The 17850-nt window shown below is 39.7% G+C and overlaps 1 protein-coding gene across 6 annotated transcripts in view; it reads left to right on the forward strand.

The window, feature by feature from the left end:
- The window catches only part of TRAF3IP1 (TRAF3 interacting protein 1), a 52578-nt gene that overhangs the window by 13390 nt on the left and 21338 nt on the right, over nucleotides 1-17850 (forward strand). For all 6 annotated transcript variants that reach the window (XR_012660715.1, XM_075094154.1, XM_075094156.1 and 3 more), the window contains 5 exons: nucleotides 1222-1362; nucleotides 1526-1996; nucleotides 3181-3258; nucleotides 10129-10204; nucleotides 16070-16168. Coding sequence is in view for 5 of the 6 variants with exons in the window: in XM_075094154.1 (XP_074950255.1) it covers nucleotides 1222-1362; nucleotides 1526-1996; nucleotides 3181-3258; nucleotides 10129-10204; nucleotides 16070-16168 (865 nt within the window). In the remaining variant the exon portion in view is untranslated. The remainder of the gene's footprint in view (nucleotides 1-1221; nucleotides 1363-1525; nucleotides 1997-3180; nucleotides 3259-10128; nucleotides 10205-16069; nucleotides 16169-17850) is intronic.

A 17850-nucleotide genomic window follows, 5' to 3' on the forward strand; every position in this document is an offset into this window, starting at 1 on the left:
GGGGCTGGTCCTGTTCAATATCTTCGTTGAAGGTCTGGATGAAGGGTTTGAGTGCACCCTCAGTAAATTTGCAGATGACACCAAGCTGGGTGGAAGTGTCGATCTGCTGGAGGGCAGGAAAGCCCTCCAGAGGGACCTGGACAGGCTGGATTGTTGGGCCGGGGCCAACGGTATGAGATTCAACAAAGCCAAGTGCCGAGTCCTGCACTTTGGTCACAACAACCCCATGCAATGCTACAGGCTTGGGGAGGAGTGGCTGGAGAGCTGCCTGGTGGAGAAGGACCCAGGGGTGCTGGTTAACAGCCAGCTGAACATGAGCCAGCAGTGTGCCCAGGTGGCCAAGGCGGCCAACAGCATCCTGGCTTGTATCAGGAATGGTGTGGCCAGCAAGAGCAGGGAAGTGATCGTGCCCCTGTACTCAGCACTGGTGAGGCTGCACCTCAAGTACTGTGTTCAGTTTTGGGCCCCTCAGTACAAGAAGGACACTGAGGTGCTGGAGTGTGTCCAGAGAAGGGCAACGAAGCTGGTGAAGGGTCTGGAGAACAAGTCTTACGAGGAGCAGCTGAGGGAGCTGGGGTTGTTTAGCCTGGAGAAAAGGAGGCTGAGGGGAGACCTGATTGCTATCTGCAGCTACCTGAAAGGAGGTTGTAGTGAGGTGGGGGTCGGACTCTTCTCCCTAGTAACAAGCGATAGGAGGAGAGGAAATGGCCTCAAGTTGCACCAGGGGAGGTTTAGGTTGAGTATTAGGAAAAGTTTCTTCACTGAACAGGTTGTCAAGCACAGGAACAGGCTGCCCAGGGAAGTGGTTGGGTCACTATCCCTGGAGGTATTTTAAAGAAGGGTAAAAGTGGTGCTCGAGGATATGGTTTAGTGGTGGACTTGGCAGTGATATGTTAGCAGTAGGACTCGATGATCTTAAGGGTCTTTTCCAACCTTAGTGATTCTATGATTCTGTATTTATATAGCTGTGGCACATATAATCAAATTATTACAAGAATTGCAAGGAGGTGTCTGACATAAAACAGCGTTGTTACTCCTGTTAAAGAATGTTTCCAAAAGAGCAGAAATATAAGCTTTATTTAAAAAACAAACAAACAAAAAATGAAAAAAAAACCACCAAAACCAAACAACGCCTCCCCCCCAAAATTCAAGCCATATTGATTACAGAGATAGGAAGAAAGGAGATATTTAAGAAAATAATTGTTTTTCTATTCCTTGCAGCTGTCCAGTGATGTTGCTGTAAGAAAGATCTTAGCTGGGGAAAGAGCTGATGCTAAAGGGAAGCCTCCATCGTCTAAATCTCGAGATAAAGAAAGCAGAGAATCCAAAACAGAAGAACAAAAAAGCCATAGAGATAAAGAGGTAGGCATTTGGAACTTCTGTGGCGTACAGCAGCTACCGCTCTTTACAGTTTATTGTTTTGGTTTGGTTTTTTTTTTAGCTTGCATTGTGGTCTGTGGAAAGTAACTGCGTGATAGAGTTGCCATACGTCAGAATTAATTTTTAGCTTTTACCTCGTTTTTAGGGTAGAGGAGACACTGAAATTAAAGACAGAAGCTCAAGCAGAGACAGAAAACCCAAAGGAGATTTGAAAGAGAGTGAAGAAAGAGAAAAGCAATGTGATAAACAGAAGGATAATGAAGACAGGTACAAAGACCCTGACAGAGACACCTTCAAGGAAGGAGAAAAAAGAGAAAGGGAAAGAAACAAAAGCAGAACAACCAAACAAGGAAAAGAAACAGAAGAAAACAAGAGAAAAGGAGATGTAGAACGAGAAGACGATCTTGAGCATGATAAAGGACAAGAAAGAGAGAAAAAAAATGAAGGAGGAAGGGAAAAGGACAGACTGAAAGGAAGAGACAAAGATAAGGCTAGGGACAGAGAACGAGGGAAAGACAGAGATAGAGGAAAAGATCGGGAAAGGGATAGAGAAAGGGACAGAGAAAAAGATGGGGAGCATTTAAGAGAACATGGAAAGGATAAAGCAGAGAAAAAGGTAATTGAAATCTTATTTCAGAGAACAGTTACTTTTGGCATGCTGTGGTAGGGACTGAACATGTTATAATAACCTTGCATGTTTGTATTCCCTGCTCATTTAACAGTTAAGTACTTTCTTTAACAGCAGTCACTCATGAAATGGAAGTGTTGGTGTGGATTTGATCTAGTGAGAGTGTGAGTAGCTTCATGTCTATGTCATGATATATCTTGATTCACTTAAGCAATCAGACTCATCTGACTGTGGTTCCTGAACATTTAATAAGCAGTTTATTTTCTGAACTCTGCATGTCTGAATTCTCCTGATCACATTACTTTGTTTAGCAGAGAAGGGGTGGCAGTGACTGTTGGAGCTGCGTACTTACCATCCTCTTGTGTCTTCCCAGTAATGCATCCTATTGCTGCCGCCATAGCCAGCTTTTGGGGAAGATGGGGCTGAAGGGCATTCCTTTGGGCCGTAACTAGTCATTAATATCTCTCTTGAGCTTACCTTTGTAGCAGCACACACGTGGTGGAGTCGTACACCTGTATTTTTTTTCCTAGCTTTCTAGATTAAGCTGCCTGCTTCTAGCTTGATGTTTTTTTTTTTTTTCCTTGAAAGAACTGCTGGGAATGCCATCTAGATTCTTGCAAGGGTGCTCTATTTGCAGTGGATTCAGCACATCATGTTACATCTTTGAGAAGGAACATGTCCACTGTTTCCCCATACTTCAGACCTTCTCAGTGTAAAGCCCTAAACTGCCTTAAAAGCCATGTCTTTATTGCATTTTGTTATGTAGTTCTTTTTGACTTCTCTCTTCCTCCTCTAAATATTTCCTATTCTCTCTTTCTGTTCTGTTGTATGCTGGTTCACACTAGAACTTTGGGATTAATGGGCATCAGTGGTGCTTCTAGGGAGTAGTTTAATTTTGTTAGATGTGAGAAAGCAATTCTGTCATTTCCTGTCTGCTGGCCTTAAGGATTCTTACCTTCCTGATGTTACTCAAAAAGAACAACGTTTGACTGTCTATGTTCCTTGGTTAGTCTCCTATGAGGGAGAGCCAAGGTAAAGAGGGCAGGTAGATGGATAAAAATACAATTGTAGTGTGCTTGGTTCTACTCTATGCTCATTTCCCCTTTCACGTTATTCAGGTAAGTAGCTCGCTTCTCAGCACACTGAATCTAAAGCAATTAATTTCTTTTCAGTCTGCAGATTCTGAGGAATCCATGCTTAGAAAAACGCAGAGGTCCACTAAAGACAGCAAGTGCCAGCCAGATAATGAGGTTAGTAGTATAGATCATCTGGGAAGGTGAATATTGAAAGTGTTGCATTTTAGAATGATTTGGGAGTCTGCACAAAAGGAATGTAAGGTGGAAAGGTAAGTAGATTACAAGTTTTAGGGCTGTCTGGGTTCTTTATTTATTAAATTTCTCTGAGATTAAACGGAAGTTGTCTACTTGGTTTACTCCATTTTCCAGACTTTATTTCTGTGTATTGATATGTTAGGTACTTCAGAAAAAATCTTTACTTCAGAGTTTTCTCTTTATTCCTCTGAATCTTTCCTGGAAAGGTAGTTTGGTGGGCTTTTTTTTGTTTTGGGTTTTTTTTTGTTTGGTTTGGGGTTTTGTGGTGTTTTTGTTTCTTTTGTTGTTGTTGTTGTTTGGGTTGGTTTGGTTTTTTTGTACTGTAATAGAAGTTACTGTTTTGGAAAGAAAATTAGTGTAATGTTGTGCCTGGGCCTGTGTTATGCAGCTGGATGATGGTAGGGCAGAATAGCAATTTACTGTTCAGATTGCTTCTGAACAGTAGCTCTTGCTTGTGATACCATTGGGTCTGCCTCTGCTGCTTCCTGATGACCTGAGGCAATTTGGGGAATTACGGAGCCATATGGCTAAATGTTTAAAGAGTGAGACTTCAATAAATTAACATAAAGCGGCTCAGGCTAGGAAAAAATAGGCAGGATCCCAAGTCTAGCAGGAGTCTCTGTTGAGAGTCTATGGGCCACTGACATCATTGTGTCTTCTACATGAGATGACAAATTTATAGCCATTCTTTGACTGAAATCCAACCAAACTTTTAAATTATTGGCACTTGGAGGGAGAGCTTATAGAATAGTTTTTAGCCTGAAGCAAACATTCATGGCCAAGTTAAACTTCCTGCAAATCGGGTCTCTAATGGAAATTCTGAGCCTCATCCCAAACTATGGTAGTGCTCTTGGGCACCACAATAATACACTGGGGCAGTAAAGTTTCATTTCCCGTCTTAAGTGCTTTTGGGAGTGATGCCAAGGCATGTGGGTTTATTACCTTAAATCTAGATGACATGCTTTTCTTCTACTTGCTTGCGTAACAGTAGACACTGCTTAGTTTTTAGGTGATGAAAACACACACGTTAGACCAGTGCATGACAAATGGTCGTCATCTTAAGACTGTGGAATAGAGGAATGAAATTAATATTTTCCCAATGAATTTTTAGAGCTGGAGAGCTAAGATAGCCACACAAAGTGATTTAGAGGAAGTTCCAGCATGAAATTAATTCTGATGGACTGGGGTTGATCATCCTGTCCTCGCAGTTGTTTCACAGCAGGGTAGTGCCTTTATTTCGAGGGGTTTACACTGTAACTCCATTTAAGTCACGTGGCAGTGAAACAAGTGTATTAAAAAGAAGGGAAACTTTGTCTTTATGCACGTGAAGAGTATTGAGTCATAGTTTGTAGTCTCTGCCGCATAATCAATAAATCTTCAGCATCTGTCTTTAGCTTCTTGTAAATATAATACAAGTGAAACAATTGAAGCAGCCCCTCTGAAGCAATGGCTGATATGCCAATACTTAACATGTCACCCACCCCACTCTTTTCTGCCCTGAGGATTAACCTCTTCTTTTCTGGTCTGTTCCTGTTGTGCTCACCCATTTACCCTGGCTTCTAGTCCTGTTCCCTTTATCGTCACGGTCCTAGACACATCTTCTCTCTCTTTCCAAGCCTAATCTTATGTGGCTTCATGGCATTATGAGCTATTTGTCTTCCACTTGATTTTCATCTTGCTGCTTCTGTATTTGAATTAAGCCCTTTCTTCAGACACGCTACTTGGCAGCATAAGAACATGGAAACAGCGGGGGAAAAAGCAGTGGGGAAATGGGAATTTTTATTTCATTTGAGATTTCTGTGGAGTTTCAGGCTGAATGGCTTCTATGCTGCATTTACTTTAGAGGAGAAATTAATTATATAATTTTTTTTTCATATTCTATGTGTACAGCAAAGCTATCACTTAAAGCTTAGTTCCTGGCTTTCCTCCTGTGAGATTAGGAGTCTATGTAAGATTCTATGTGTATTCGTGCAACTCTATTTTTCTTGCTGCTACTGAGGCCAGCTTTAAAATGCTACTTAAATTTTGACAGGTTGACTTTTTTTAAAAATGTATTTTTCTAGTACTAAAGAAATTCTGTATGTTACCCAGTGTGTAACAGTCATCACATAAGTATCTATAATTTTTTGGAACTAAAAGAAAACAAGCATAAGTAGGAATTAGAAGAAACATTTGGCTAACACATGGCAATCGGAAGACGTCTACTTGCTGCTTCAAGGCTAGCTGTGGCATACCACGCTGTTTTTGATCAGAGCAGATTGAGTTGTATTTTGTTAGCTCTCAGTCCATCTCAGGTAGAAGTCTTGTTCAAAATGGACACTTTGCAGCAAGACTGATTTACCTTCTAAATAATAAAGATAACTTTGTCTTTTGACAAAAGGTGATTGAGGGTGTAGAGCTTCTGAGCGTATGGTGCTGTTTATATGAAAGTGGCTGCAGAACAGGTATGTTATTTACCCCTAAGGCCAAACACATTGGAATAGTCTCTTCCATTTTACAGATGGCTGCTGAAACTCTTGGCTGAAGCTTTTTGTAATATCCTGTCACTTTTGGCCACTTCTGTAATGACTTTTATTTTTGCCCTACAAACTGTTTTGCTCTGGAACTGGTCACTTGAAACAGCCTCTAAGTCATATCTAATGAACTTCTATTTCTGTTGGAACGCATCTCAACTATATAATGAAACAACTACTGAATGAAAAAAAGACATAACTGCCCTAGAAGCAGCAGAGAGAATCATTCCATGGAAATCTGCTGGATGTGGCTCATATATTTTTGTTCCGGTGCTGTGAATGACCCTCTTTTTGGTGTCAGTTATTCATAACTGGCTCGTGTAATATAAATCCATCATTAAAACTTATGTTTTGAAAAGTGGGGTTTTTCTAATAGTTATTTTTGCATTTGAAAGGTTTTCATTAGCAGAAGCTAACGCCAATAGAACAGCACTGTGTGAGCCTTCATGTGAGGAAATGATAATTGATTTATATTTTCTTAAGTTTTATCACCACAGCAGTCAAAGTCACCTTAGCAAACAGAGATCTTTCCTTGTTGCTGTTGCACACTAATAAAGTATGCCTATTGATAATGATAGCCGATTTAAGAATAATACTGGGAATAAAGCAGTTTGAGGGAAAGAGCAAAGAAAGTCTTTGAGGGGTACATAGCTTGCAGTAAAAGCATTAGAAATGAGCTGTGTTTATTTGCTGAAGAATAGTCTGTGGCACAAAATTTTAAAATGTAAGTCAGCTTCGTTGCCCTTCTCTGGACACGCTCCAGCACCTCAATGTCCCTCTTGTAGTGAGGGGCCCAAAACTGAACACAGTGTTCAAGGTGCAGCCTCACCAGTGCCGAGTACAGGGGCATGATCACCTCCCTGCTCCTGCTGGCCACACTATTCCTGACACAAGCTAGGATGCCATTGGCCTTCTTGGCCACCTGGGCACACTGCTGGCTCATTATCAGTGATGAATTAGAAGGGGAAAATCCCTCCGGCCTATTTACACAATGAGTTGTCCCCCTTTCTTGCTTGGGTGGGAGTGTTTTTCCTGCCTTCGATTGTTGGTGCATGGAGTGGCTGTGGCTAGAGTAGATGCATGTTAAGCATGTACAGAATTAGTTAGGAGAGCAGTCTAAAAGTCACTGATAGAAACTGTTCATGACCTCCTTTCATGAATATAGAGGTTGGTTGTTGCATGGAAAGGGGGAGTAATTAGCAGTTTGGCAGGATGACTTTTCAAAGCATATTCCTTTTCCTGACCTGCTGAAACGTCAGAAATCATTGTTTCTTATGTCTTAAAGTAAAATTCAACCTATTTAAAGGTTAATTATGAGGACAAAGCAGCAGATTGGAAGGTTTACAGCAGGCTGCTGTATCCTCTCCAAATAGAAATGTAATTACTGAAAACTGGGAAGTGTGCATACATCCATCTAGGATTCCACTTTAATATGTTTTTTCCAGGATGGTGTAAGATTTCTTTTTAATGGCTCCAGTCACTGCTTTTCAAAGTCTTGGAGCCTATGGATTTGTAAGAAGAAGAATGACCTAGTTTATCTCCCTTTGGAAAGACTCAAATCATAAATATTGTGGGATTTGTTTTTGTGTGCTACCATAGCGATTAAATTTTAGTTTTTACTTTGCACCTGTTGCCAGTGCGCACATGTGGCTCTACAAAAATGTTAAGCGGTGTTTGTAGTCACTACCTGACATAAATAAATGACTGAATCCACTCCTCCAGAAGCCTCAGCACCTATTCTGAACTCCTTCCCCACCTGTGCTAATAATTACATCACCCCAAGAGCTGCTGAAGTTTGAGTCTACCAGATGTGGCCTGCGGGCCCGTAGAGCCAGACTTTGATGGTATGTAAGCTTTACTTTTGCTCCTTGCATAGTGTTGTGATTGTGAAAGATGGTAGTAATTAAGATGACCTAAGATTAAGATTAACCACTTCAGTATTAGCTATGCATTTTTGACTTCTGTCTGTTCTTCTTTATAATATGCCAGCATTTTCTAGAGAATGAAACAAAAGTATTGGTAGCCCTGGTTGTGGGTCAAATAATAATAATTGTAATAATCCCATGAAGATAGTGCAAGTGAAAACTAGTTTATTTAAAAACAGGACCATGTACTGTCCATTCAACTAGATTTTTGCAAAGTGTAGGATGTAGGGCTTTCTTTTGGCTGACCGAATAATTGAAATTCTGGGCATGTATGTTATATTACGGTCATAGAAGTGAAGGAGATGTAGTTTTTAAAGGACCTAAACTAACTGTTGAAGCTGACGCTCATGTAGACTTCTCACTTGCTTATAAAGCACCTTGAAACAGTTCAACTACTCGGTTTATTGCAGTTGCATACTGTGATTATCTGTTGTTAATAAGCATTTCTCCTTGCTTTGTCAAGAACTTCTGTTGAGCCTGTGGTGCATTATAGCATATAAAAAAACAACATTTGCCTTCAAAGCAAACTTACCACAGCATTCCTGACGCATCAACTTCATTCCCCTTCTCCATGTAGCTGTGTCTCCTGGGCCAGTGGGTACATTGTTGTAAGCTTGTAGAAGTGGGGTGTTTCTTTTGCATGGTCACCTAAAGTAGTTAGAGTATTATAGTGTTGAATATTGTAGTGTTATTTTCTGTTACAACATGTATGGTCTCTTGTCCTATATGCAAGGTATTATGGAAAATGAATGTTTTACAGTGTGTAATTTGACAATTTTCTCTTACAGGTTATTGGAATATATAAAGTTAACATTTGCACAGAAATGGAAGAATTTGTAATTCTCATTTATGTTATTATGGACATTATTAGCAGGGCTGGCAACAAATCTTGGATGCCAACTGCATGGACTGTTAATTCACACAAACTACAAAAAAGCAGATCAGGAGGAAATCCTGTGAGGTGCTAAACATTTCAGGGTTTTGAGTAAGATGCAGAGGTGTATTATAGGGATAAAAAGCATAGAAACATAAAATGGTATTCTGTAAATCACCTGTACTTCATCTGTTGTGGTCAGAGGTAGATGCTTCTTTGGCAACAAATGTTGCTTATGAAATCAGGGAGTTGGATAAAGGACAGGGAAGTTATTAGAAGCATGAATGGCTTGTTGAAAGCTACTGGTTTATTAGTATGTACAGTCCTGTAAGAAGTGGAAAGCCCTGCATGTGTTCATGGTGGGCCAGATCCCATTGCTGGCTCCATCATCACGTAAGCAGAGGACTGCACCTTCTGCTAGTCAAGATTGGTGTAAGGAGATGGCCTGCCTCCTTGCCACCCTGACCCCATAACTACAAGTTTTGCTGGGCTGGCAGGAGTCCTCCTTTACACCTTGGACCTTCTCTGGAGGCATTTGGGCCCCAGGTGTGCTTCAGGTAGTAGTAAATCTGTAGTATACCCTGCCTATAGTTGTGGCAGCTCTCACGAACCTGCCCCTCTGCAACATAGTGCCTTTGCAGAAAGTATTGTCAGTCTGATGTTCTTGACTTCAGCCAGTGCAAGCTATATCTGGAGAAAAAAATAATTCTTGTGTGTGCTTGCCTGCTTTCATTTCCTGGCCTCTCTGAGTCACTTTTGGACTAAGGTCAGAGTCCCCAGAATTGTCCTGAGTTTTCCTCCAGTTTGATCTTTTCCACTTTTGAACTCTTATCCTCCTTTCTGTACCAGTTGTGCCTTCGGATGGTCCATTGCTTGTTTGCTGGACTTTCTGACAGGACCCGTTTCTTAGTTTTTCCAGGGTCTTTGTACAGGAAAGTTGCCTTTGAGTAAAGGACTATGCAAGTCTAGTGGCACGGTTTTTTAGTCTTTGCTTCTGTTTTGGAATTAAATTTAAGACTTTCCAGAGGGTTAAAGAGGAACTGTGTATCTGATGTAGCTGAAACATATAGGTGATTGTAAGCATCTTATTTCTTTCAGTAGCTCACTGGTAACTAGGCATTATGTCCCAAGACCAGCAGTGGCATCTTAGATGCTCTGCAGGCTTCACAAGATTGCTCTGCCCTGGATAGTCTTAGGTCATATTTGGAATTTGTCTTTACAATACTGATATCTAATCATATAAGTTCATTTAAAAGAAAATAGCTAGCATGTATCCAGGAAAAACACCTGCAGACTTTGAGGAAAATAAACTTGACGTATGCTTAAACTTATATGTGTGGGTCAGTTTTGTAAGTTAATATTTTTTACATATAGTGCATACAGGTAAAAAGCAACACATGTAAGTAAATTTTATATAGAAATATATAATATTTAATATACAATTGTATCAATTTGTGGGCTTTTTTTTTTTTTTAAGAGTGAAAGTTCTGCAGGAATATCAAGACAGCCTTCAACAAAAGGATCGAGGCAACGTTCCAGACCCGGAGGAGAAGGTAACTAGAGGGCGGATATTATTTCCATTAAATATGCTGGAGAGTTATTGAATAGGAATAGCATAAATACTTAAATATCCATGTTTATTATTTATCAGTGCTTGCTTTATACTCCCAGTATGCATTTATGAATCCAACAGGCAATTTTTCTGCATGAATTTGATACATAGGAAGTAGTAGTCAGTTCAGTTTGCTCGCATTCCTCATGCACAATTGCAGATGTAAATTGAGCCTGCTCTTGATATTTATAGTATTCTCTTTGAATGGGCTTTTTTAGTTGGTCTATAACTATTTCTTTTTCTATTGTTTTCACAGAAGTGTTTATTTGCTTCATAATCTAGCAAGTTCAGACAAATATGCCTTCCAGAACTTTGGGATGCTTTTTTCTTTTTTTATCACTGAGGATTAGTGGACAGTATGTTTGAGTTGATAAAACTATTGCACATTACCTTTACATAAAGTCACGTGTAAAGGTTTGAAATGTTTACAACAGAGCAGTATTTTTGTTTTAGTAAGACCGAAGATCTGTTGTTTAAGGTTGTTTTAGTAAGATGAAAGACATTGTGAGGCAAGATGTACTTTCCTTTAGGGTTAAATCATACAGCCATGAACCCTAAATTTGTAACTTCGTCACTTACTAATATTTAGGAAGAGTGCTCTTCCTCAGTTTGCCTAGGGAATTCAAACTTCATTTATTTTCTGAATTTTTCAATCATTTCTCAAGGATCTGAAGTCTTAGTGTTTGGTCTTTAGGAATTTTGGGTTTATAAATGAAAAGGTCATATTTGTCAAAAAAAGCCCAACCAAGAAAACAAACAAACAAAAAGGCATGTTCCCTGAGTACTGACCAGTGCAAAAACGAGTTTCCCTGGGTATTTTTTGATAAGCATTACATTAAACCATCCACATTTGTGTAAACTTTCTGGAGTTTCTTCAGTGAAAAGATGGTTGGGTGAATTCAAGACAAGCGAAACCTTTCTGAGTGATTTCCATAGCTTGAGACATTTACAACGCTGCAAGTGTAAGCTGGAGAACAGGTGAAGATAAACTGTTAAGCAGAACCTCTGGGATGAGAGAAGATTCCTCTGACTACTGAAACAATGGCACAGGTTTGTAGATCTGTGACTCTCCAGTGTGTCTCATTACAGCTGTGGTCAACTGTATTTGCACCCAGATTGGTGTCAGGCTAGGACCTTGATATTTGAGTGGGAACAGGGAAGGTGATCTGGGTATCATCAGTACTGAATCCTGTCCCATGTCATTTTCCACAGTAGCTCAGCCAGGTGTAAGGAATCAAGCCCTGTGGCATTTCTTCTGAGAGTGCTGGGGAAGGAAGGCCAGATATTTATTTGTTATTGAGGAATTATTAGCAAGAAGTGAGAATCTGTAAAAGGCCCATCTCTTTGTGATGGCCAGGAGCCACCCCTGGTAGCATTGTGGCCACCAGCGCTGATGGGTGTGCAGTGCCAAGACTCCAGACTGAATCTTGGCTGCGCTAGTCTTGACAGCAGATGAGGAGGTAGCTCTGTAGTCATCTTGTCCTTGCTTCGGTGCTAAGTCTGTCAAGGCTGACACCTGTAATAACAGATGCGTGGTATCTGTACTTGCTCATTAGGAAGTGGATAGATATAAACTGTAATTGTATTGATTACAGACCATTTTGGCAGCCTTTGGTGATAACCTCTTCTGAGTCTTTGTTGAGTGGAGCTATTTAACAAATGTTACAATCCTCAATAAACATTCCTCCTCATCTGCCTTGCACCTGCATTAGTCATTTCTCTTAGACTCTTTAGATAGGATTTAATTGAAGATTTTAGTCCTGAGATAGTCTTAACTGAGTTTAATAGACAGTTGTGCCAGGCTTTATTAAATAAGTAAATAATTTTATTTTATCCGTTAAGGTGCTTCATTGCAGTTGGTTATGTCATGAGCTTTTCTATGTAAGTGTATTAAATACTGTATTTGCATACTAAATCAAAACTAGATTACCTTCAGAATATCCTAAATACTTGGTACTTTTGCATCAGGAAGAAAGGAGTCTAAACTTAGTACTACTAGCCCTTTGTGTAAGAAAGCCAAGCGTAAGAGCCTAGAGAAACACGTAGGTAAGGAATAAAACTGGCTGCTAACTGCAGCTCACGTAGTAACAGTGTAACTGCAATTTCTGTCTGTATCTAAGTGCCCTTTTCCCTCCTACTCCTATTTCAGTGACCTGATAATTTACTCTGATTCAAGTTTTCTTGCAATGGTTTTGCACCCTGGGAGCTGCTATTTTATTTCTACTGAAGAAGTCACTGTACATAAATCAGTTTAACATCTCAGTTCAGAAGATACAATAACACCTGTGAACTGATACCTGTTAAATAGCTAATTCTGGCTAAAGACACTGTTTAGACTAATGAAGCATGAAGATATTCATACACTTAATCTGCCAGTGTTACTACTATTTTTAATCTATATAAAGAGATTGTGTGTTGCTCTGTCTTTGCAAGGATCCACGTTTTCTTTGGGTTTGTGTTTTAGTAGGTTTCCATGTGTCTGAGACAAAATACTGAAGTTATATCAGAGCTTGGATAGTGTTTTCATATCAACCAATAGCCATGTTCTCAAAAGGACTTGGGGAAAAAATTAAAACAATGTTTAGATACCTTAAACACTTTGAGAAAGATCTGGCACTTTGGATATGAACGTCTGTTGACTTAGCAGATTAATTCAGGTTGGTGCTCAAAAATTGAAAATTTTATGTCACATCTCATGTACTTATGAGTTGTGAGGTTTTAATAATTTTGTAGATGAAAAATACCATCTGGATTCCATTAAATGTAGTCATATTTTACTACTTAGTGATCCTTAGCTGATCCTATAACTTTTTTTATTTCCCAAGATTTAAATATTTGTTTTATAGCCTGAACGGGCACTCACTACAGTGACTAGACATGCCCCATTTTATAGGATCATCCCTTCTTTAAAATGAGGATCCAGTTTTTCTAACAAATGAAATACGGTTAATGACTTACCCTGTGTTTTGGCTTTGAGGTAAATATTTCAGAATACTCCTCTTTTTGTGATGCAGCAGGCCAGCACATGCAAATTTCAGTTTACCTAAGTGGTGCTAAATACTTTGGGGTATTAGCCCTCTTTTTGTTCTAACACAGCAGCAATAGGTGAGTTAAGGCTCAGAGGTGCTCCAGTAAGCCATCCAGAGGGGAGTAAAAACCTCTGGAGATACACTGATGCCTGTTGCTCACTGGTCTCTGTAGTTACTGGTGATGATGATCAGAGCTTTCTGTGTTTTCTAATACTAACTGGAGATAAATGCACAACAGGAGACTAAACTTGTAATAAATAAAGCTGAAGTGGTGAACAGAGACTAGTTGAGCAAAACCAGGTATATTTGCTGTGCTGGTAATTAAAACAAGTTCTACCAGCATTTGCTCACCTCTATTACGAACAAATTCCTAGTGGTATTGGAGCAAATGTTGTGTTTGGTGGGGTTTTTTTTGGTGTTGCATAGTAAATGTTACATTTATTACTACTCAGGTAATGACTGCTTTTATAGTTGCAACATGCCTTACAGCAAAAATTGTATCATGTGACAGACCATTTTTGCTAATTTAGAAGCTGATTGATAAATTGAATGTAATTTTTTAAAAACTTGCAGTTGCTCTTAATTGAGATCTGAATAGGTTTCCTTTCAGACACTGAATTACTTTCTGAACGGAAATGATGGAATAAAGTGCTTCACTTTCCACCATTGGTTTGGCTTTTCTGCTAAGGTCCAGACCTTATGAGTAACTTGTAACATTGCTGTAAAGCTTGGTGATGAATGTTTAAATGCTAGTTTCAGTTTAATAAAACGATAATTGAGCCTTAGTCAGCACAGATAAATGAAAGTGCTGGCTGACCTTTCTCTGCTGTGTGTTAATCTCCTCCTAAACTAGTAGAACTCAGCATTTCTGCTGCAATGGACTGTATATCTTTGTGGATGCTTCCTGTGGCATGGGTGGAGGAGTAGATCCTCCACTATTGATCTGTATGTTCTGAAAGCTTCAGCTTCATGCTGCCTGCAGTAGTTTCATTGCTGCTTTTGGAACTGTTGGATGTTTCAACCCAAGCATTAGGCAGGGCTCTACCTAGCAAATCTTTTCCTGTTCACTCAAAACTGTTTGCTCGCTTGTTCTGGTGATGTAAAGATTACCTGAGGTATCCTGGCTGCAGATGGGGGCCCTGTGAATCTGTTCTTTACCTTTGCACTACAGTTAACTGTTTGCAGATAAGGAGACTCGGAAATGCTGCATTCAGTTCCTGGGCAGCACTTTGGGTACCTCTGTTTTAAACACGTGTGGTTTTTCTGTAATCTTGTCTACTTCTGAATCTGTTCTGCTTCTGCTGCATTTTGAAGAGTGTGAGAACTGAACATATTACTCCAAGTGAAGGGGTGCCTCTGTGTGTGTGTGTGTATATATATTTAATGATAAGACTAAAGCTAAACTGGCACTGGTGAGGCCGCACCTTGAGTACGGTGTTCAGTTTGGGGCCCCTCAGTACAAGAAGGACATTGAGGTGCTGGAGTGTGTCCAGAGAAGGGCAACAAAGCTGGTGAAGGGTCTGGAGAACAAGGCTGATGAGGAGCAGCTGAGGGAGCTGGGGTTGTTTAGCCTGGAGAAGAGGAGGCTGAGGGGAGACCTGATTGCTCTCTACAGCTATCTGAAAGGCAGTTGTGGTGAAGTGGGGTTGGTCTCTTCTCCCAGGTCACTGGCAATAGAACAAGAGGAAACGGCTTCAGGCTGCATCGGGGAGGTTTAGATTGGGTATTAGGAAGAATTTCTTTACTGAGAGAGTGGTCAGACATTGGAACAGGCTGCCCAGAGAGGTGGTGGAGTTGGCATCCCTGGAGGTATTTAAAAGAAGTGTAGACACGGCACTTCAGGGCATGGTTTAAGAGACACGGTAGTGTTCGAATGACGGTTGGATTTGATGATACTAGAGGTCTTTTCCAACCTAAATGATTCTATTCTATTCTAAATATTCTACCCATTCTGTACGTATCTTGACAAACCATATGAATAGTTTAATGTGTCTTGACCATGTGTGTTCAATGCACAGGTATATATTCAGGAATGATGTACAAATGGTGCTGAATTGTTTCTTCTTTGCATCCCTCCATCCTGAATGTCTCTTCTCCCTGGGCAGATAAATTAGAAATCAGATGTATACCTGAATATTTCAGCTTTCTTCTACTGTATGTTACTTTGCTTTTGTCAACGTCGTCCTATTGTAATTGGGGGAATTAATTCAAGATAATTGGTAGATGAAATGGTCTTTAATTTTTTGCAAAAATGAATCCATTTCAGATAGTATCAAAAGTGAATAACGTTTGTGGACTAAGCTCTTCTGTGGCATTACCAGCAAGTTGTGGAGTTCAGCTGCCAGAAATCAGCTTTTCTTGATTTCTTAATGGCTTTAGTATGAAATGTGTTTAAAGCTGAAGTCTTTGAAACAAACTGAAGTGCATTATGCATTCCAAGTAGTATACAAACAATACTGTGTATTTTAGTAATTACTTAGACTTTATTAGGTAAATATTGTATTGTTTCACCAGCTATGAGGCTAATAAATAATATTCGTAAATCCTTTCTGAACTGAAGAAGTAGCCATTATTTTGCAGTAACACAAGGAGTTCAATCAGCAGTCATGTAAAAAGTCATTGTGAACTTCGAAAGTTATTTATTTACACTCAAGATGGTTTATTAAACTAGGATAGCATTTAAAGAAATAGTAAGTGTAACAGGTATTGAGCATGGCTTTTTATATTAAATTTTTATTGTATCTTCAGTTTCATTTGACTATAAACTCTTGTTACAGGAACTGTGGAAATGAAGAGTGTGGCAGACAAGATTTCAGAGGAGAGTGTTGCTAAACTGCAAGAGAAAACTGAACCAGGACTTGCAGTTAAACAGAAAGGTAGGGACAATAAAAACTTGACTGCCTTGGAAAGTCTAACTTGAGTGCTTCAGGGTCGAACTTGAATCCATGCAGCTAAATTATTTAAGGAGGGGGGTTTACGCTTAATGCAACTGCTGCCTTGTTTTTTAATCACATCTTGTGATCAATGTCCTGGTTTGAAAAATGTATGTTCCCTGATAAAAGAGTTACCCTTATTTTCTCTTTCCTTGCTCTAACACAAGTTTTCACAGAGACCAGGGCTTACAGTGTCCCAAGGTAAATGCAGGGCTGCTGCGCCTGAATCCCTTGGTGACTTGTTCTATGTAAGAACTGAATCAATGCACGTTGCCTTTTTGTACAAGTATTTGCGAGTCTCACTTAGTGTTTGCATTTTACCGGATTTTAGAGGAAAATTCCATCTCTGCATTCTTATTTCTCCATTTTTTTTTCCAAGTTGTATATAGCTCCCAAGACATATGTTGTTAATGAGGTATTTGTATCCAGCTACGGTATATGTGGAGCCATAGAAGCAAAATGTAGGAGGGATAACTGTGATTTAAGCAAAAAGCTGCGTTTTTGTTTTCTCCAGATCCAGATGCCTGACCTAGTTAGGAGAGTTGATACCATATATGTGGGAGGTCAAAGGCTGTTTCCCAGTCCACGTGTGGCCTTCAGGGCCTCATAGCTGTGTCAGTCTAATGAAACGTAGATGGTTGGCCAAGACATTTTTGTGACCTTACACAACTGGGAGAGCTTCCACGCTAATTCCTTTTATTACTTTTAATCTTTTGGAGCTGTCTTGTCTATTGGAATGTATCTGTTATTCCATAACTTTATATTCCTCTATTTCTTATTTGAAGGTATGTAAGAGGAGTACCCCCAGGTTCATTATTGATTTGGATTGGATTCTCAGGTGGTATAAGAACCAAATACTGTATTGACTGTTCTTTACTTTCAGCTTTATTCAATAAGATAGTGTAACGTAGAAGCACGTTAGTGAACCTTAATTTTCTGTAAGTTCTCATAGAGGTGAAATTGTCATCCACACATTTAATAGCTTTCACAGTTGGAATATGATATCGGTTATGAGAGTCGATAAGAACAGTCATTGCAGATAGCTAAGTTGGATGCTATTTGGCAGTAATCACAAATCAGTGATCACATGACCCTTCTTGCTGTGTTCTTGTGTCTTTAACTACAAATGAAAGTTATGAAGGTTTCCAAAGGAAGAATTATTTATAGGATTTCAGAAACATTGCTCAGTGGCTGAAATAAGCTTATTTTCCTGGATCTTTAGCAGTTCTGTTTCTTCATTCTGCTTCAGTCTTATATTCTGTTTCTGAGCATTGAGGCCCTGAAGCTTTCCATCATGGTGTGGGTGTGTTTTGGTTTTGTTTTTTTTCCCTTTATAAATGAGCATTTGTCAGCGTCAGCAGTCATTCTCTCTTGGTGTCCTCCCTTAGGAACCTTCACTGGCTAGTTTATGGTAGCCTCTTAAATAAGAAGTATATGTTTAAAGCTTTCTGGCAGAAGAGTGTTTTGGCCCATCTGAGCTATTCGCTCATATACCCCTGAAGTTACTTAGGTTCCACTTTCTTTAGACATATGCACATAAATGCACCCACTGTGGCAAGAAGGGAGGAACAGTTGCACTTCATGGTCACTCAATAAAGTGTAGGCCTGCATGAGGCTTTTTCAGA

The sequence above is a fragment of the Phalacrocorax aristotelis genome, chromosome 5 (assembly GCF_949628215.1).
Source record: "Phalacrocorax aristotelis chromosome 5, bGulAri2.1, whole genome shotgun sequence".
Lineage (NCBI taxonomy): Eukaryota > Metazoa > Chordata > Aves > Suliformes > Phalacrocoracidae > Phalacrocorax > Phalacrocorax aristotelis.